Source organism: Halyomorpha halys, unplaced genomic scaffold (assembly GCF_000696795.3).
Source record: "Halyomorpha halys isolate HHAL.00 unplaced genomic scaffold, Hhal_1.1 Scaffold73.1, whole genome shotgun sequence".
Lineage (NCBI taxonomy): Eukaryota > Metazoa > Arthropoda > Insecta > Hemiptera > Pentatomidae > Halyomorpha > Halyomorpha halys.
The window spans coordinates 464,955-487,108 of record NW_027104949.1 but is presented as its reverse complement, the minus strand read 5'-3'; the positions used below and the strand labels follow the sequence as shown (position 1 = coordinate 487,108).

At 28.6% G+C, this 22,154-nt stretch overlaps 1 protein-coding gene across 2 annotated transcripts; it reads right to left on the bottom strand.

The window, feature by feature from the left end:
* Positions 1-6,434: 6,434 nt before the first annotated feature.
* On the bottom strand, positions 6,435-14,931 carry LOC106692833 (glycoprotein-N-acetylgalactosamine 3-beta-galactosyltransferase 1). Of its 2 annotated transcripts, XM_014439034.2 has the most exons (5): positions 14,236-14,931; positions 14,036-14,154; positions 12,919-13,076; positions 8,987-9,130; positions 6,435-6,752 (listed from the first exon to the last, which is right to left on the bottom strand). In XM_014439034.2, exons 1-5 carry the CDS (start codon positions 14,766-14,768, stop codon positions 6,624-6,626), a joined length of 1,083 nt encoding a protein of 360 aa, XP_014294520.1. In that variant the 5' UTR covers positions 14,769-14,931; the 3' UTR covers positions 6,435-6,623. The 2 variants fall into 2 exon arrangements, with proteins under 2 accessions (XP_014294520.1, XP_014294519.1); XM_014439033.2 differs by having other exon boundaries at positions 14,036-14,931.
* Between the last annotated feature and the right edge of the window lie 7,223 nt (positions 14,932-22,154).

The following is a 22,154-nucleotide window of genomic DNA, read 5'->3' as shown; positions in this document are numbered from 1 at the left end:
ACCCTCACATTTTTCAGAAGAACCAAACTATTGAATTCAGAAGCAATTTCCTGAGCTGATGGTGTCTCAGTAGGTTTTATAATTGCTTTAAACAGAGGTTGTTTCTGAATTTTGTAATTTGTGAGAATGATAATAGAGTAGAGGTTAGGTAATCACATTGTAAATTAGAGGTTAGGTTATCACATAGTAAAGTAGAGGTTAGGTTATCACATTGTAAAGTATTTACTTGATCAATTGTAGAACCAGTAGGTAAGCTACTTAAATATTTCTCTAATTTTTGTGTAGCAACAGTATTCTTTGGTGTTAGGTTAGTTCTGAGCACTTTGAATTCCAAAATGTCTTCAAAAGTCTTTAGAGCATATTTTATATCATTCACTAAGTCCACCATCTTGTTGGACTGTTCTTTGTGGTTTGTTTCTTGGCTCGGGTAACACGTGACAAATGTCGGTGTGTCGAGTCTGATGGGAAATACTGGAGTTCTGAGAAAAGGAGGGCAAAGACTCAAGCTGTATAAACATCAAAGGAAAACAATGCTCACCCAACCTTCCTCTTCAACTGCAGGGACACGACTGATATATATATTATGTAATAAATATAATTTTATCAACAAGTACAATTAAATGAACAGTTATATAATTAATAAAATCGAGGTTGATTCACCATTGGGTGGGGGGAGGATGCCACCCTAATAATTCATTAAAAAATTATATTATAGAGTAAAATAATTTAATAAAAGTAAGAACTATGAAAAATGAGAAAAGAAATTATTTAATAAATAATAAAACTAACATATGGATCATATAATGGGGATGTTTTAGTGATAAAATAGAAGGAATGTGATATAATGTAGAAAAGAGCTATTAAGTTTTTTTTTTACCCCTTCATGGTCATTTCTGACAGGTAGCCACCCTATCCTTACCATTGTAGGGGTAAATTTTTCATTTCGTGGGACCACTATAGAAATAAAATTCAACCTCCCAGGCCGGATTCGAACCGGTGCCACTGCAGTTACAAGCCAGTCAAAGTTGGCACTTTAGCTCGCTCGACTACAAACGGCCTTATGGATATTAAGGAAATAGTATGAATAAAAGATAATTATCTAAAATGTTTGTATCTTTTTCTTATTCAGCCCTGATGAAGTCCTCCAAAGTGGGGCAGAACGTTGGTTACAATAATTTTTTTTTTTTACTGGAAGATTATTGATTGACCGTGACTATGTGTTTATATCTTATTTGTAACTATGTGTTTGTATCTTTTTTAGCCCTGACGAAGCCCTGCAACATGGGCCGAAACGTTGGCTCAATAAAATAGTATAATTCTACTATTTGAGTTTTTTTGACCGCACCCGGACCTTTCATTTTTTTTTACAATTTTGTACCTTCGTTGACCACCACCCAGACTATCTTTCTACAATCTATACATATGGTAAACGATTAATCTTACAAAGTAAATGTTCTATGCTATTTTTTTTCTATACATGATCCAAATTACTCAATATTAATAATAAAATGTATAATGAAGGAACTGCTCAATCAAGTTAATTTTACAGCCAAGTGCCAAATCTTCAGCAAATCGAGTAAACAATATTTCAATGAAAACCTTTGAGTAATTATAAATTAATAGAATTATGAAATGGAAAAAATGGACAGCATTAGGCAAATGCTAAGCTGTCATATGGAATTACAAGGCTAACCTTTTAAAATAAATTAATTAAACCTAATATACAAGTCAAATAAATAGGATTAAACACAAATATTATATATAAAGTAACAGAATTTAATTTCACAACATTTTAAGTTATTGTACAAGTTTGAAAATAATACTTCAATATATAGCAAGGTAATACTTTTAGTTGTGGTATGTTCACACACCCATGAAAAAAAAAAAAATTATGAGAACACATCTCTCTATTTTTTTACTTCCACTTAACCATATCCGAAATATGTAGTAATGGAAAATATTGTGATTGAGATAAATTTTGAATTTGAGCTGTTGACGTAAATACACGTTTTGGGGTCTCCTGAGTGCAAATAACCAAGTCTCACAAAATGTTTTCTGTGTATGTTAGCAGCCTAGCTCAAAAACGAAAAGTCGTATGAAACTTAAATTACATATTCAGAGCAGTTGTATAGAACCAAGCAGAAGTCTCAATTTATATAATCTATTTTAAACTTTTTTTTCGATTTTCTAGAAAATGGGTTAAACGGTTTTGATTAAACTCGATAAATGTATGTAAAATAAAGTGGTCTTGAATATCAGATACGTCTTATCCTCACTGAAATAATTTGATAGGGAGATTATTTACAAAAACTTCTAAACTACCTTTAATTTGGTTTATTTGAAATAATCAACCAGCACTAATTTATTGTAGTTATAAAAAATGGATAAATATGAACTATGAAAGAATTTGATGATTAAGTAGAGGAAATAGGAAATGTTTTTTTCCAGGTTGGAAATAAATTTCTGGAGATAAGATAGACGTATTGTATATGTTTGGAAAGCCAACAATTTTAGAAGAAATAATAATTAACAAATAAAGTTCTATAACTTTATTTGTTAATTATTATTTCTTCTATGTAATAGAGAATGATGATAAAAGCGTAAATAAAATTTTAACTAGCAGGGGGCATGCGAAAAGGGGTTTCTGTGTTGAGAGCCAGCAAATGTTTCCTTGTTACCAGTTTTCAAACAACTAGCTAAAACTGACAAAGAAATCCGAAATAGCTAAGAGAAATGTTCTCATCAGGAAAATCAGTAACTACTGTTTTTTCTTTTATATCTCAACAGCATTTGTCTATCCTTTGTGAAAATTTTGAGTTACAGTTTTTCAGATTAATTTTTCTGAATTTAAAATATGGACATTGGTTGTTTTTTCCAAACAAGCTACAGATATGTGAAAGTAATACTTTTAGTAATTGGAAAAAAAACAAACAATAATAAAAACCTGTACCAAAACAAACCATGAAGGGTTTTGGATTTTGTACTGGGTGAAGAACAACATTTTTTGATCATGGGTTTTACAGATGAATTCAAACCCAATCAGTAATAAGAATTTGAATTTTTGATGTAAATACAAGTTTTGAGGTCCCCTGATTCCAAATAACCAAGTCTCGAAAAATGTTCTCTCTGCATGCCTAGTCCAAAAACAAAAGTTATTATGAAACTAAAAATATCCTTTAAATGCACACCTTTAGATATACTTAATACAATTTTTGTTTTATTTAACGCTCCTTTTATATGTATAAGTTTCTTAGAAACTATTGCTTTCTTAGCATGAGAAAACGTGAAGGAGCAATATATAAAAGAATAATTTTGTTGACGAATCTAAGAAGCTAAAGATATGCACTTAAAGGAAACCTTTAAGTCTTCCTTAGGAATGTGAAAAAAATTAGAGTCCAGTGCAGTAATTTCCAATTGGGGTTCCATGAAATAATTTAAGAATGGGTCACTCCACATCAACTCGACACAGTTTTGAACTTTAAATCTCAGATTTTCTGTAAATTTTGCACAGTAGTTGTTATGTAGGTATCCTAACCTTTGTTAGCTTAAGCTGAAAAGATGAATCACTTTGATCAAATGATAATAGATTCTGCCATTTTCCTACTTTTACCAATAGGGTTCCATTACCAAAAAAGGTTTAGGGGGCCACTGGTTTAGTCCCTTGCTCACTAAACTATCCAACTCCGTTTGGTTATCGTGATTTTTTGTTTATAGTGAAATATTTTCTATTGTATTTCTTATAACTTTTTATATCACATTTAATTGCTTGTAGCTTGACTTAAGGCCGACAATCAAACATCAAGCTCATATAACGCTTAACAAAACAATTCATTTACGTCATTTTTTTAATAAAAACATTATTCTATACAATAAATAAAATAATAAAAAATGCTATGCCAGAGGTGAAAAAATTGATAAGATGAAATAATTAATTTTTTGGGTTAGTATTCAAAGCTCTATACCCAAAATCCAATAATTTATTTTACTTTATTCTTTATATATTCACTTTTTTCTTGTCACATACTAATTTTAAAGTGCGATAATTAGATATTAACTTTTTTAACATAAAAATTCCAATTAATACTGTAAATTAATTTTTTGCATAACTTGGCTTATCTCGGTTTTTCACTCCAGGCAAAGATATCAACGTTTTCAAAATAAATATATAATAAAATATTCGCAATTATTTTTATCTTATTTTATTATTCTAAGAATTATACAAACTCTAACGTTGAGATTCTGAAGTTGTTTAAATTAGAAAGAGAGAAAATGTGTGTTTTTCATGTACACACATAAATTAAGAGATTAGTATTTACACACCGAAAACAAGCTCATTGTTGAATGCATTGCATCCTATATTTACTCATTTATAAATAATATCATTAATACTACATAAATAAAGTATATATATGTACAAAAAGAAAGAGAGGCTTGTGAGATAAGCAATTAATGCCTACTAAAAATCTATCATTCCGCATAAATGAACATATTGTAGTTTTAAAGTCTTTATAAGATTCAACAAATTTCTTCTTGAAAAGAAAAAATATGACAATTGGTACTTCATATCGATTAATAGAAAGATAAAAATGCTCAATGAAAAATCACAGAATTAAAACATAACTCGATTTCATCTTCTAATTTATTCAATTAATACTTTTTATTTTCTAAATATTTCTAGAAAAAAAGTGTTTTTTATGTGAAAACCATATTTTTTTTTTTTAATTAATCAAATGGACGAATGAACAGAAAAACAAAAAATATTCATTTCTAGTAAACAGCGATACCTACATGAGTAAAAATTACAATTGGTATCAGAAAAAATGAATTCATTTAAAGGCAAAATTACATCACTAATTTTAATTAAAAAAAAAAATTAGAACGTTTTAGCTAAAACGCCATGCTATGAGTATGTACTTTATTTAATTTGCAAATTTTTGTTCCTGAAGATGTTTTGGCTGAGACGTTGAATATTTTGTTTTATTAATTAAAATAGGTGAAATAATTATGCCTTTAAAATTAAAAAAAAAAATATTCTAACCTTAAATAAATTTTATATATAAAGAATGTATATACTTGTTGTCTCTTGATTCTTATAACAACTTGTAAATTTTAAAAATCATTTCTCAATTTGAAAAAGGTACAAATGAACTCAAGGAACTAAAAGATTAGTATATTATCTTTTCATTTTCTTGAGAATAATTTTTATTTGTCCAAGTTAAGTCTCAAAACACTCTTTATTATTCCTTAAAAAGTCCAATGTTTCGGCCAATTAGACCATCTTCGGGGACAATATTGAATATAAATTTACACCTCACATCTAACAATTAAAAACTTTTTGCAGGATATTCTGCCCTGATCATTAATTTCAGTCAAATCGCGCCCCATTTTGTTTCTTTTCCATTAAATTTTAAAACTATTAATAACAGATTAACTTAGCACTATTATCACAAGTTAATCTGTAATCAAAAGTAACTAAATACAGTGTTTTGACTGAAATAAACTTGGGCAGAATATTCTGCAAAAAGTTTTTAAATTATTGGATGTGAGCATGGCTGAAACAATGAACTTTTAAAGAGTGTTTTCAGACTTGACTTGGATACAAATTAGTTTATTTAAACAAAAGATTAGTATTTAGCTGTATTTATAGATGCTCAGTTCGGTATCGAAGCAGTCGAAAAGTTGCAGACTAACGATGGAATCAATCAATATACAATTTATACCTAACCAACTGGAACATAGGGACGACTGTCAAGGCCAATCGTATAATTTAGTTTTGACGGTACTTCTCTACTATCGAGATTGTATTTAGGGAGCACTCTTTGGTCATTATACTATTGTAACTCGGGGTTTGCAAGTTTTAATATTTATCTTTTACCCATATGCCCAAATATTAGATTCATTAGATCTGAACCATGATGCACAGCGCCCATTCGACCACTCCACTTCGTCTTTTTTTAAAATGTGAAAATATATGTAATAAGATAGAGGTAGGGGTAGGCAGAGTGGGCCGATGTAGTGAGTGGGATCCCTATCTATTTTATGGAGTGGACCAGTTTTAGTAGGTGTTCTAACTAATGAATGGCCAATTGTCAATGGTTGAAATCTCATTGAGCAAGATTAACACCTTAAGAACTTTAACTAAATAAATCAAAATTAATAATAATAAATAAGATAATCAAAATTAAAATAAGAGCTAGAGCTTTCGCTGGAGCATCAAAATTCATCTTCTTTAAGAATTTTATAAAATAAATTGTTCATAAAAAATGACATTACATATAACACAAAAAATATTTTTTTTGCACAAGAATTTCTAAACCAATATTTAAATCAAATAATACAGTTTAATAATAACAACTCTACTGTTAAAAAAAAAGTTAGGAGTTATAAATTGAAACGTTCGGTCATAAACATATAAAGAAAATTCATAAAAAAAATGTAAATTAATGAATTCTGATTATCATCAAATTCAAATAACTTTTGAATCAATATCAACCCCTTATCTGAATATTAGGTAAATCAAATCCTTTATAGTGCCTTAGAGTTGAAAAATGTGATGTAACGTAGAGAGCGTTTCGTTTCATGTACTAGTGGAGGTTTCAAATAATTTGAACTAAAACTGTGAATCAGACGAAATTCCTCTTCTTTTCAAGAATTTTTATTTTCTCCTGCCATAAGCGATAATATTCAGCATCATCGATTATAGACATGTTTAAATCATTTCCGAATTCTTCTTGAACAATATCCTTCCAAGCCTGAAAAAAAAATCATACATAATTATAAATTAACACAATTGAGAAAAAGAATCAAGTTAGATTTTGTAATGTGGTGTTAATGATTGTCTGTATGATAAACATGAGAAGATGGTCCAGGATGTCGTCAGCAAAAAATACACAAATAAACAAAAACTTATTTATTTTGTGCCGATGTTTCGACCTGAATTTCACGCCTTCATATGGGCTGAAAAAACAAAAACCAAATAACAACCATAACTGAAAGAAACATAAAAAGAAAAGAAAAATAATTATTACTTTGTATATTTCCAAGTTGGTTTGTTTTAGAGATGGGAAAAAATTAGCTATAGTTGAAAATAATAGCTAAAATTGCCATGGATACGACCCTTATTCATGAATGAATCATTGATAAATAAATATTGTTTCCATGACAACTTTAGCTATTAATTTCGTAGTTGCCCAACTCTGGTTTGTTTATTATTTTACTTTTATTTTTATGTTTCTTTCAGTTATGCTAGTGATTTAATTTTTTTTGTTTTGTTTTTTCAGCCCTGAAATTCAGGTCAAAACAAACATTAACACAAATAAATAAGTTTTGGTTTATTTGTGTATTTTTTTCTGACCACATCCCAGACCATCTTCTCCTCAATTGAGATTTTGAATAAATCAAAAAATTAACTAAACAGAAAAATCTACCTAATCCATAAATCAAAACAACCATATGGTACATTAAATGGATCTTTGGAAGAGAATTAGGTTTTTCCAGAATTAAATTTATTTAGATTTGGTATTTGAAATATATAAACAATATTTTATAAATTATTGCTGTTTAAAAAGTATTGATCCAATAATAATTAAAAAAAAAAAAATCATTTGAACTTTTTTTGGGCTTCCTTAATTTTTTTTTAATTTGGACTTATCTATCCCCTTTTGGATTTCAATGCCTCAAATCCAAACTTAAATAAAAATCTAAACCTCACTTATTTCTTGGGATATAAAAAAAAAGTTAAATCAGGTTCAAGCTAAAAAGAAATTTGAATTTTGAGAGCTTAATTTTTTTATAATAATTTACAAGTACTTCCTTGAGTTATATGCATGAAACTATATTTTAGTAGCGCAACTGGCGTGAGAAGGATAGTGGATAGTGGGCCGAAACACCACAAATATGATTAAACTAATGACAAATTGTTATAAAAATGTTTATTGTTATGTAGTGTAATATTTAAAAATTTATTAAAATAATTTTAAAGAATTTAACTGTTTTATTATTATATATAAAATATTGCTTTGATACTGACAAGGTTTAAATGAATAAATTAACTTTTAACTAGGTTTAAGTATTTTATTTTAAATTAATTAACATTATTGACTCTATCTCAGGGCGAGTTCTCTAGAAAATTAGAACACAATCACACTTAAATGAATTAATGGCTACTTTTACAAATTTGTTTAATACTGGATTGAGCAAAATGATCAATTATATTATCTTCTTCGGTGTTTGTTCATTCTTCACATCTTCTTATACAAAATGCTACTACTGACAGTAGACAAAGGGTGATCAAGCTCTCTGCTCTCCAAGAGACTTCCAATCTGCCCACGATTCAAAGTGAGCTTTCTTCCTTTGTCTGTTATCAAACCTCGATAATCGATGTGAACATGGATTGCAGCACAACCGTTTTTATTTACTTGCAATGATTTATGATGTAAATACTTCATCGATAATTATTATCCTCTTCTATTTCCTCCTGGATTAATGTGTACTATAATCGTCGTAGAGAAACAACAAAAGTTGAAAACATTTTAAGCTACCTACTCACCATAGCATCAATTCAACAGACTTCAGAAGGAGTTGTGCAGCCATCTTGATATTTTAAACGAGTCTTTGCCTTCATAAATTCTGAATGAAGATATTGATTAGTTTGCTATCCATGATAAAGTTGATCAGTTTGCTATTTTATGGAAATACACGGAAAAAACTAAACAAAACTATTTATATTTAAAAAATAACTATTTATCAAAAAAGAGGATACTATAATAGTTTTATAATACAAAATTGTGGGTGTAAGTTGGTACAAATGATTTTCCTCAATCATTTTGACGGATATCTTAATTGATTTTAAATCTAAACAAACAAAACTAAACAAAAACTAAACAAAAAATCTAAATCTCATCTATTTAAAAAAAAAAAATTAAATCAAGTTCAAGCAAAAAAGTATTTTAATTTTGTAAATTAAATTTAAAAGCAGTTCTATTACCTCTGGATCCTCCGTTTCATTTTTCAGCCTGTTCCCGAGCTTACCGCTATGAAAGACTTTGACCTGATAAATAAGATAATGAGTCAATAGATTGTTTCCACTCGTTGGAAAGCTAATTGTTGAGTCACTGCAACAGTCCTTGCCCTTTTACAATAAAAATAAATAAAATTACTTTTACAATAAAAATAAATAAAATTACTTTTACAATAAAAATAAATACAATATTAAATTATAATCTTATTTATAATGATTATAATAAAACAGTAAGATGCTTGTTAAACAAGTTGTTTTACTTTCTTATGAGAGTTTTTGACTCCACAGGTACAACTACTTATTTCAAAATAATCACACTTTTGTAAGTGTGTGTTTATTTATACATAAAGATTAATAAGCTCTAATTTTGGTAGTTTCAACAGTATTCTTTTACTTTATATGGAATTAATTATTGTTAGAAAGTATACAATTTATATTTTATTATTATTATTTGTACAATACTATAAATTTTAACTATATAAGATATTATATTATACCTTGTATGTATGTATGTATGTTGTATTTATGTTCAGTATTTTTTTGATTTATGTCTAGTATTTTTTTAGATTTTAATTAAATATAATTGGGCATGACCATATAGGATTTTTATGTATATATATTTTGTCTATATTTAGAATTTTTACTATTTATTTTACTAAGAGATAATTATATGTAAAAAAATGAATAATTTTATATATAAAAAAAAGGAAAATATTAAAGAACTAAAACAACAAGGGAAAAAATCCTATAGTACTATTATGCATTTTAATATTTACTGTCTATGACTCTGTAATATAAGATTAATAAGCAATTGTCCAACTAGTTTTAGTATGATGTGTGTATAGCAACTCAATGCAGTTGGGCACCACTGCTTCTTTGAATAAAGTGTTTATCTCTATTGTACTATATTTAAAAAAAAATATACATAATCTGAACAACAGATTTCAAGTAAATTACAGTTATACAATTGAAGCAACAAGTAATACAATTAAATGAACAATAATTTGTAAAATGAGCATTGGTTTGGTGCTGGCGAACAGGGGGTACGCATCCCTAGTAATAATGATAATAAAATGGTCGCACAATATTTTCAAAATAAAATTTAAAACCTCAATCCCATTATACATTATTGCAATACTGTTAACATAAATTAAGATAAAGTGGTAATAATTTATTTCTGATGTCCATACTATGTTCAGTCACACATAGTATATTTTTGAAAATATTAATGAACTAGCCTTTAAACTATAATAGATCATGAGCTTTTCTTTGTATACTTTTGAAAAATCATTTCAGAATCACTATTTTAAAAACGTTTGTTCGCTAGCTTTAAATTTCACCAAACCCTAACATAAATCTGAATCATGGAAAATACATCAAAAAAACAATAGTTTTATACTGTACAAAATAGTATTTTATGGAGTTTTATCCCCGCAATTTTGTTTTGAGCTTTTTCTGCACAAAATCGAATATCCTAATCTTTTTGGTTAAAATTTTGATTTTTGTTCCATAAAATGCTAAAACTGAATTTCTCATATTATATGCATACAGGTGTTAGTATGTCAACATCCGTCCATTTTATTATTATTATTTTTTTTTTTTAGCTTTATTTGATTTATAGTTTAGAAATGACAAATTTGAGGTAAAAAAAATAAACACATCAATTAACATGTGAAGAGTCCAATTCAACCAAAAAAAAAAAAAAAGTACTGGTAAACATAATAGATAAATGTTCTTGGAATAGTATAAAACAGTGTTTTCAGGTAAGGATAAACAAGTTTCTCTAGAAAAAGCTTGTTAAAGAGAACATTCAGTTTCATTAGTTTAACTAGGGTTCCCAGATCGCATCTTCACTGTGAATAGTAGGAATTCCAATTTTTTGATTTTATATCATTATATTATATATTTTTTTTATTAGTTTTATATACGCAACAGAATGTGGAAGTCCGAGGTACTAGGGAAATACATTGGGTGTTTCTTAACCTTGTTTTCATAGAGATAGGTTCGTCACTCCCATGTCTATTTTTTTTCAGTGCTACCCATAGGCTAATGGGCATCACAAATACCCGGGGGGAGGCTGTGAGTTAGTATATAATGTTACGTTTAAAAAAAAACCAGGATAGGACCAGAGACTCAAACTCACAATCTTTGGGTTGGTAGATAAGCTCGTTGCCAACTACTACCGTCGCTCCAATTACATTATATTACCTGTGCATATTATTGTAAACAAAAAATCAATTGTCTGATCGATGTGAATATATCAATACATTTTTAATCAAATTTTTTAAAGTTTTTCTACATTGATTTATTACTAGTTCGTTGTTGGTTAGAGGTATATTTATATATAACTACACAATTGAAGAGCTAAGTGGAAGAACTTGCTATGTAAAATTTTGAGGGAAATTAAAAAGAGAATTTCAATCAGATAAATATTTTTAAATACTCCTTTCTACATAGTGCCTTGCATATTTTTTCTAAAACTTAAAATCAAATTAATTTTAAGAAGTTAAAAAATTTAATTCCTGCTTTTATAATAGGAATATAAAATCATTAAAAATAATTAGGTTCTCATAGATCTTTAATTATGGATAAAATTTTAGGTTTTTAATCAGAATATTTATGTCTGCTTAAATTTAGAGAATATTTAGCATATTTAATTTAATTCAAACAAGGTAAGGTAAGTTGGAAGATCGTTAATAGACCATGTGCAGTATATAAAAAGAATATGGTCCAGGTACAGTTAAAATAACTCAAATAGTAATAAGACTATTTATTATGAGCCAAGTATCTTTTGAAAAACTATAAAAATAATAAATTTAATAACTATAAAAGTAATAAAACAATTTAATTTTAGCCAACGTTTTTAAAAAGATTAGGTAAGTTTCCCACATATAAATATTATCAATATTAAACTCAAATAGTAGTAAAAATATCCATTATGAGCTAACGTTTCTTTAATAAAACTATAAATAAATTAATAAAGTATATTAATTATATATTCATTATTATGATTATATAATAAATTAATAAATTTGATATAATTTTAATAGAGAGAAATGCTTTAATTATTTATCTACCCAAGTACAATTAGTTGCTATAACATGTGGCATACCCATCAATCTATAATTGGACATATAAACACTAAGATATATTAATAATTTCCATTTTTCAAACAATAATTATCAATAAACTAAATACAATACACTTCAAATACATTTTTTATTTACCATAAAATAAACAAAACTATTTATTATGGGCCAAGGTTTTTGAAAAAGTTAGGTAAGCTTTCCAAGTATTAGTTCTTTAAATTGAACAATAAAGTTGATTATTGTAGGATTTGGGTTTTTATGCACATTTTTGCAGCACGATTTTGCACATTTTATGGTTTTTTAAAAATTCGGTTCCTAATAATGACAAATGAAACTGTCTTATTGTATCAAACATGAATTGCAAATAAAATATTATAAACAGTCTACATACAACTTAATATAAACAGTAGTTTTATAAATGAAGATATAGTAGATTCAAAATAATAACTTTAAAGAATGATTTAAACAAGAAGATAAAAAAAAACATTTAATTGAAAACTTATACCCCCAGAAAGCTTATGTAACCATAAGACATTATGGTGCAGCCTTATCAATAATGGCCAAAAAGCAAATAAAAATATTGCTAGCATACCTGAAATACATGAGATAAAAAATTGAACAAGTGTTAATCAAATCAGTACAAGGATTTATCGAGGAACTCACAAAACATTAACAAACTGACTATATTTTATTTTTATTTTGTATTAATAAGAATGTGAAATAATGAAGCCTAAATACCTTCACCTTTTTTAACTACTTAAGAGTTAAATTCAAAAAATAAATAATTTTTAAAAATATTTATGAACTAACCAATTTAATAGGCCATACGCTCTTCTTTGAATATTTTTGTACAATTGTTTGAGAATCACTAGCCAATAAAATCTCCAATTTCAAAATATGAAACCGCTCTCTGCCTTTTTCGTCACGTGCATTGCCAGCTGTGATGTTTAATTCAGTCAAATACTTACCTAAAATATGAGCATATAATTAATACAACGAAATAGCATTGTAGATTTTTTTTTTGTCATACTATGAATTAATAAGTATTCATTATAATATCAAATTTAACATTTTGTGTTATAGAACCTTGAAAAAATTTATAAAAGTTTTTAATGTATTGATTTGAAAAATAAAACCATTAACATTGAAGAATACGATTTTAATCTTGACAGTGTAGAATAAATAACTTCACGGATGATTCCTTATCAATATTAAACAATGAAAAATAAAGTTTATACAAATTTATGAACCGAATATTAATTCTGCAAAGAACATTTAGGTTTATATAAATTAAGCAACTGCTTAAAAAACTCAGGAAAAACTTCAACCATTTGTACCAATTGAGCTGGAATAGCATTTAATATTACAACTTCTTATTACATTTAATTTCATTACGTACATTAAACTAATACTAAAGCAATAAATATAGTTTATAGTTCAATGATAATATTTCTTAAAATATTGGGATAACATTTTATGCAACACTAAGGACATCATTAATAAACCAAAATAAGAGTCAGAAATTATTTGGTCTGTCCCGTATAATTCCAGCCCACGATTCAATTTAAGACATGAATAGATGAAGGTGTTATGTTACAAAAAAATGAATAAGAAAAAAATTGAATTTAATATTTGTCTATTCCCATGTTATAAATTGGAAAATCAATTAATTTCTGAAAATTAATAAAATGTAAGGTTTAAGAAACATTAACAAAGTGCTATGTAGAAAGTTAATTAAAATATTCATCATGTCATGTAACACCTTAATTCACTCATGTCTTCAACAATATTATGGAATAAAAATTATTTTAATAAACAAAGGAGTACAATCAACAGAAAACATAATTTTCATATTCTGATTGAACAAATATTTGAACAGCTTAAATAAACTTAATGCTAAAATTTTCATATACTAAAGCAAGGTTACCTAAATAAAAATCTCCATTTTTTCTGTATCTTTCACTTTTTTCACAAGAGGAAACATCACTAAATTTATTAACTAATGCGCGAATGGATCCCTTACTTAGAACGAATCCTGTCTCTTCACTATTATACAAAACATTCCAAAAATAAACATTGTGTCCATAGTAGTAAGGATCGTTGTAATCTTTTATTGCTAAAAAATACCTCAAATTCTCGGGGACCACGTAGATATCATCAAAAGAAAATATAACCCATTGAAGGTGTTTCTCTGTAAGCCACAAGTGACGAATACATTCACACATAAACTGCCATGAGCTTTTCAGTGGAATAATGTGAACATCAAGGTAGTCAAGTTTAGTAACAGTATTTGAGTAGAACAATAACGAATTGCAATGGCGTCCCCAGGTATTAGCAACCATGTATGCTCTTTCTGGTTTTATAACAAAAACAACACATGTAACATAAACTAAATTATACAATAGTTCCGATTCCAGAGACTTCTGCATTTCTGTTCTACTCTTGCCGAAAGACAGTTCATCTTGATCGATTTTAGACACAACGAATCCTTTGTTTTTCAACCAGAGATTATAATTTGTCTTGCCACAGCTGGATATTTCAGCAGCATGTTCTGCAATAAATGTTGGTTCTTCTCTGTTCAGATCCACCAATATTTCAAATAAATACACACCAAATACAAAGCCGATGACATATCCAAGATACCTGATAATCAAGTTCATTATTGAATCCACAGTCAGGAATATAGGTTATAGGGGAAAATGAGATTAAAGTCAACAATTGAGGGGAAACAATTCGGAGAATCTCTCCCCATAACAGATAAAAAATATTAGCAAAACACTCAAAACAACCTGTAACATACACCTGTACCCCCAGCAAACTAGTCTCACCCCCACCACTTCAACGTGAAGGTTACGTTCAGGTTTCCATCCAACAAGTGTTGTTTACTTTCCTAAATATTTAATTTTGTCAAGATACATAGTGTTTTTATTTTGGAATTTTGAAAGAAGTGAAATTAATGTAAGAAGGATTTATCATTTTACAGTTAGGATAAAGATTTAACGATTTTTATTCAGTTAATTACAATTTAAAAAAACAAATAGTGAAGGCTTCTATTCATTTTTTTTTCAATATTTATCCATAGAAACAAGTCATTACCGAATATTTGATCAAACAGCCAATCAGAACAAATAAAAAGTTTGGGTATTTATATTGGATTCCATTTTCAGAATGTAAACATCAATAAGTTTTTGTTGATGTACTTATTGTTAACATAAATTAAATTTAAGGACATGGTTGGGGTGCGGTCAGTGAATTAGAAATGAACATAAATAAATGAAACTGAGTCAAATGTATCTCTTTCTCTGATTATTTTAATTTTCTTCTTTTCATTCCATACTCTTTTCGTTCTTTTATTCTTTCCGTATTCACTTTTCCTGATGTATGTTATTTACTTCTGTTTTAGATATCACTTCTTTATTTTGTTAACTTCATTTTTATTTTATTTCCTTAATTATGTTATTTTACCTACTTATTCAATTACCTATGTATACATTTTATTTTCCACTTCTTTCATCACTTTAATTTATTAATTCTATTCTGTACAATTATTTACTTTATGTCATTCTGTTTATATTTTCTGTATTCATTGGTTGTTATCTTGTTCTGTTCTTAGCCCTGAGGAAGGCTAGAAATCCAGGCCGAAACGTTGACACAACTTATTTGTGTTTTATTTTGACCGCATCCCCCAACCATCTTCTCCTCGTATAAGTCATCCACGGTCAACTATCTCTCATGATTAGGAATATATATTAAGTATTGCGGTCACATAATATTTTGAAGTCCCCTGAATCCAAAAAACCTAGCCACTCAAAATGGTCTGTGTGTCTCTTTGTGAACAACCTAGCTCAAAAAGGAAAAGTAGTATGAAACTGAAATTACATATTTAAGTCTGGGATGTGACAGCAACTCTTCATAAAATAGATTTTTCATATTTTTTTAAAATTCTATCAAAAATAACTAACGATTTTGGTTAAACTCACCATGTCTATGTAGAATTAAATAGTCTTTGATACCAGGTAGGTCTTATATCCCAAAATTGTCTAACTGTGCTTAAATGACGAATAAAAAATTATGATGTATTCAGTTTTGAATATATTTTATAAAAAAAAAAAGTATTGATGAGATGACAAAGGTCTACACGATAATTGTGAGGTAAGGGGAAAAAAATAAGAATAGTAACTATGAAATTTGGCTTAATCTCAAAAACATTTCAGATCAGTAAACTGTTATAAAATAAGTGAACTAGATGTTTAAATAGTAAAATATTAAATTATTTATATTTTAATTTTAAATTATTTATTAAGATTCAATGTATTTTTTCTTTTTATAAAAAACTTTTGATTGTAAATAATTTTATTTTAGAACTATATAATGGGAAAAAAGCTTGAAACGTTTGGATGTCAAAAAAATTAAGAAATAAAAAAAAAAGGTATTATTCCTGTAAAAGAAAAAAAGAATAAAGATTCTTCTATTCTATTCCTAATTTAATTTGTTCTATTTGAGGAAAAAATTAGGGATTTTATCTTTTTATGTATTTGTTTTAAAATATTAAATTATGAAATTAGATTACTCCATTAAGTATACTTTTATTTGATAAATTTACTACCCAATTTAATTAATTTTTGTGGATACTGCTGTTTGTTTGTTGTTTTTTTTATTAATTTCTCAAATTGGTATTTGTATTTTTGCTTATTTACTTTCTTTAAACGATAACTGTATAATATGATATATGTATTAAAGACCATAGCTAATTTACAGTTTTTGAAGACCAATTTAATTTTAAAATTGTTAATAATATATTTCAGTTTGTCGTTGAATATATTCAATCACGGGATATTATTAGATTTAAAATTCACATATCACTGTTTTAATTTAAAAGTGGCATATATCACAAAAAAAAAAGTTTTAATTTCATGTTGGATTGGACATATTCTAAAGAAGGTATTGTAGACTAGTTACTTTTTCTATTGGGGGTCGTCCTCCAGACTGTTTCAAATTAGGGCTATCATAAAATAATCCCAGTCTAAGGTACAACTTAAGTAATACGTCAAATACAAAATTCAAATGAAATTTCTTTTATCAGATGTTCCTCTATTAAACAAAAGCAGCGATATGTTTCTCTCATATCTCTTATACTTATAAAATTTATCATTAAACATGTTTCTTGTATTTATTAAATTATATTCATTAATGATGAGAAGATAGTTGACCGTGGATAACAAAGGTGAGGAGAAGATGGTTGGAGGGTATGGCAAGAATTTCTAGCCTTCATCAGGGCTAAAAACAAAGAACAAGATAACAACTAATGAATACAAAAAATAATAAAAGAAAATATAAACAGAATGACATATAGTAAATAATTGTACAGAATGAAATTAATAAAAATAAAGTGAAGAAAGAAGTGGAAAATAAAATGTATGTATAGATAATTGAATAAATAAGTAAAAATAACATAATTAAGGAAATAAAAATTTAAAGTTATATAATGCCAAGGAATATGAATTTTTTGGTTAGTTAATAATTTAAAAATTAAAATTATGCAAAGAAAGAAAATTAAATAAGTAAATAAAAATTAAAATCAAGAAAAAGAAAATATATGCAATTAATGAAATATGTAACCATAATATTACAATAAAGAAACAAAATATAAAGTTAAGTTAGACAAAAGAAGTTAATAGAAAACATAACAATTATAATATATGGTGAACATAACTAATAACGTGGGTAAGGAAAATTAAGAAAAGAATTCTTCTCCCCCTTCTTTTCTTTTCTTAATTTTCCTACATTCTGTTTATATTTTCTGTTTTGTATTAATTGGTTGTTATCTTGTTTGTTCTTACCCCTGATGAAGACTAGAAATTCTGGCCAAACGTTGCCACCATTAAATAAGTTCTCCCAACTTATATTATATAAATATTATAATATTGTATTAAATATTTTGACCGCAGTTCCCCACCATCTTCTCCTCATCTAGATTCTTTAATATTTGTAAATCATTTTAGAGATTCATAATTTAAAAGAAAAGATTTTTCTCAGTTGGTTTAATTAATTTTTGCTTGGTTTAACCATTTAAGTAACATAGTAAGAGAATATATAGCATGAAATAAAATTAAACTAAAGTGTGACTATCTAAATTGTTATATGGAAGATTAAATTGTTAAATAAAGTAACATTTTAATATTGTTGTTACAGAATTGGGCAAAAGGACTCTCCATTACACGACAAAAGAAGAGGAGATGTGGTATTAGGTAAAAAACTAAAGTCACAACATTGAAAGGACTTATCAAAAATATCAGAATTAAAAAAAAAAAAAAAATTGTGAGACACCAAGAATATTAATCAGGCATTGAAGGTCGGGTAGCACTGTCCCCCACAATTTATTATCTGACTACAAACAGATTAAATAAAAATTCCTGGGTTCCTGATTACCAGGTTGTCCCATGAATTTGATGAGAACACTTTAAATTAACTTGCTATGGGTACTGGAGAAGTTCGGAATTTTCCAAATGCATAAGATAAAAAATGAACAATAATTCCAGATCAACATGCAATCTTTCAAAGGGTAGAAAAAGCTTTTTAAAGCTCACATTGATGCTAAAGAAGTATGAAAGTGAACTAGCTCTGGCAGAAACGTATTTATGAACTTATGATGGCTCAAGCTAGAGCAGAAGATCAACATTGTCAACCAATATTTGTTCCTGAAGCTTCCCTAACCTTTCCAAACAGGGTTCCTTCCACAGAAGTATCAAGGCCATTATTGGACTCCCTGCTAACACCTCTATGGCAATTTTGTACTCACCAAGGAGATACAAGGGATTAAGACTGGTCCGCTGTCAATAGAAGGTCCCCTTACAATATTGGTCCATTGGTCTGCAACTGTCTAATATTACTGGATGTTCCGTTCCAGTCAACTCAACAAGCCAGATCAATATGCTATGAAGAGTATTCCGTAGTGGATCCTTGTCCACTTTGTGAGCTCTGCTATTAAGATTTCTCCCAGAGATTTGTTTTTAACCAAAGTAATCGTTAAGAATGTGTGGTCCTCATAGTGTCGTGGGTAGTCAAGCTGTTTCTGCATGCAACAAAGGTCCTGTAGAAAGGATTTTAAAAAGCATCTAAAAAATGCTCACAACAAGCTCGATTAATAAGTAAACTGATGCTTGCATATACCAGAGCAGAAGATCAATTTGTCAATCAATATTTGTTCCTGGACATTGCATAACCTTCCCAAACAGGTGCTCTTCATTGTAAGATATATTGCGTTGTAAAAGAAGTTCGTAGCGTTTTTCAGCATTTCAATTTAATCCTGTCTGTGTTTATAAAATCATGTTTACTTGGTCAATAATGTTTACATATTCTAAAAAAAAAATTAGTTAAGGTGCTTTTATGCATCAGTTTCAACCTTATCTTTAAGTGGTATTTTGCTTGCTCAAAATAGAAAAGAAAAAAATTAATTTTCATCATTTAATGATTTTTTATTTCCGAAAAGGAAAATCCACTGCACAGACGGTTAACAAAATTTGCAGTGTATATGGCGATAATGCCTTAGGAGAAAGCACTGTTCATAAGTGGTTTGCTTGGTTCAGAACCAGAAATTTTGACTTGGAAGACGCTCGGGTCGTCGTTCAACTGTTGATAATGACCAAATTCAAGTATTGGTCACAGACAATCCTCACTCTACGATACGGGATATCACAGAAACGCTTAGCATATCTCATGCAAGTGTCTCAAATCATTTGGGGGCTGCGGAATATGTTTCTCAAAGTGATATATGGGTTCCTGACAATTTAATGGAAAAGAATTTATTGGACCACATTCATTAACGATTCCCTCCTGAAACACAATGTTAATGATCCATTTTTAAAGAGGTTGATAACGGGATGAAAAGTGGGCCCTGTTTTCAATAATATTGTGAGGAAAAAGTGATCCCTCACTCACCCTATTCACCAAACCATGCCCCAACAGATTTTCACTTATTGCAGGCCCTTCAAAACTCTCTTAATGGGAAACACTTTAAATCGTTCGAGGACTGTAAAACGCAAATCGAGGAGTTCATTGTGAAAAAACCTGAAAAGTTCTGGGAGGACAGAATTAAAAAAATTACCTAAAAGATGGCAACATGAACTACATCAAAATGGGTCATATATAGGGTGTTTTTTTGAGCCCGATAGAACTTGAAATTGTAAAAAATAACACAAAAAATTAAATTGTAATCAAAATTTTTTTTTTATTCGAAAGATCAATACGTGACATTAACATTTGAAAATGATTTCGGGCATATGGGCACCGCGGCTGTTCTTGACGAAGCGCATTCTGGACGTCCAATTTTGGCCGTATGTCACGAATAACACGAACAATGCTGGCCTCCAAGGCGTCAATTGTTGCTGGTTTATCAGCATAAACCAGTGACTTCACGTAGCCCCACAGGAAATAATCGAGAGGTGTCAAATCGCACGACTATATGCGGCAATTTTGCTTATTAACAAACCCGTTAAGCCAAAAATGCGCCTCATCGCTGAACACAATTTTACAGAATGCGCTTCGTCAAGAACAGCCGCGGTGCCCATATGCCCGAAATCATTTTCAAATGTTAATGTCACGTATTGATCTTTCGAATAAAAAAAAAATTTTGATTACAATTTAATTTTTTGTGTTATTTTTTACAATTTCAAGTTCTATCGGGCTCAAAAAAACACCCTATATAATTTATTACAATTATTTACAAGAATCTGAAGTTTTTATTGAAATCATTATTTTACAACCCGATATCCAAAAATCCTAATATGTGTTTTATAATTTACTATTATTTTGTATTTTCATCTTATCTCCATGGAATATTCTCCCCAAATGGCAGAATATTTGTTCCTGAAGTTGTAATAAGAACATGTACTTATATTATATATCTTTTGATTGATTACATTTAATAAATATTTATTATGTGATAAAATTATTCTTAATGAAACATTTTCCTTTCTCCAGTTCCAAAAATCCTAATATGTTTTATAATTTACTGTTACTTTTGCATGCAGATCTGCTTATCAATAAACATGCATATATTTTATAAGACCAAGAATAAAATCCCTGAGGGGGCAAACTGTTCTTAGTGTGTTAATTAAATAATTATTTTGATGATATAAAATAAAAACAGAACATGGGGTGATCTCATGTATTAGAATATTGCTTATCTGTGGCGACTTCATCGCCGCGGTCACTTCCTCTAGCTGTCCAGATTGAGAATGGTGAAGACCATGTATTTCTCTTTGCCTGATGTCAGAAAAGTGCCTTCTCGATCGGTAGCTGGCCAGCATGTCCTGGACTCTGGCGTGATGGTAGGGGCAGGCCAGGTCCTAACTTGCTTGGTGCATAGGCTGGGGTGACATTGCAGTCGCAGCGTCTACAGGGTCTTCTGGTGTCCGAAGCAAGGCTGACCCCGAATTTATAGAAATTCAAAAAAGAACCAAAAAATTCGTATCACTTAAATCCGAAAACCATCAAGTATTATTCACAAAATTAAACATCAGTCAAATAAAAAATTATTACTGGAATATCAACGATTAATCCTATGTAATAATAAAAGGAAGATTGGGTCCAATAAAAAAAAAAAAAATCTAACAGTAATAAAACTATTTATTATGAGCCAACATTTTGCCCCATGTTGCAGCGCTTCGTCAGGAATAAAAAAGATACAGACAATTAAATGAGGTAAAAATAAATGAACAATGTAAATTTAAAAAGAAGAAGAGATTTACAGTGATATGTTAAATTAAATAAGAAAAAAAAAAAAAAAAAAAAGGTGCTCATCTAAACGAAAGCGGCTACGTTGATGAAGTTTCTCAAAGAATCAATGCAGCTGGAAGAATATTTAGATTCCTTCGAAGAGGCTTTCTGGGCAAAAGGGAGGTGACAAGAAAAACTAAAATAATGATCTACAAATCGACGTTCCTCTCTATTCTTTTCTACTCTTCTGAATTGTGGAACACAACCCCTCACCTTGAAACACAAGAGCCGGATACGGTCCTTCCATAGAGATGCAGTACCTTTGTAAG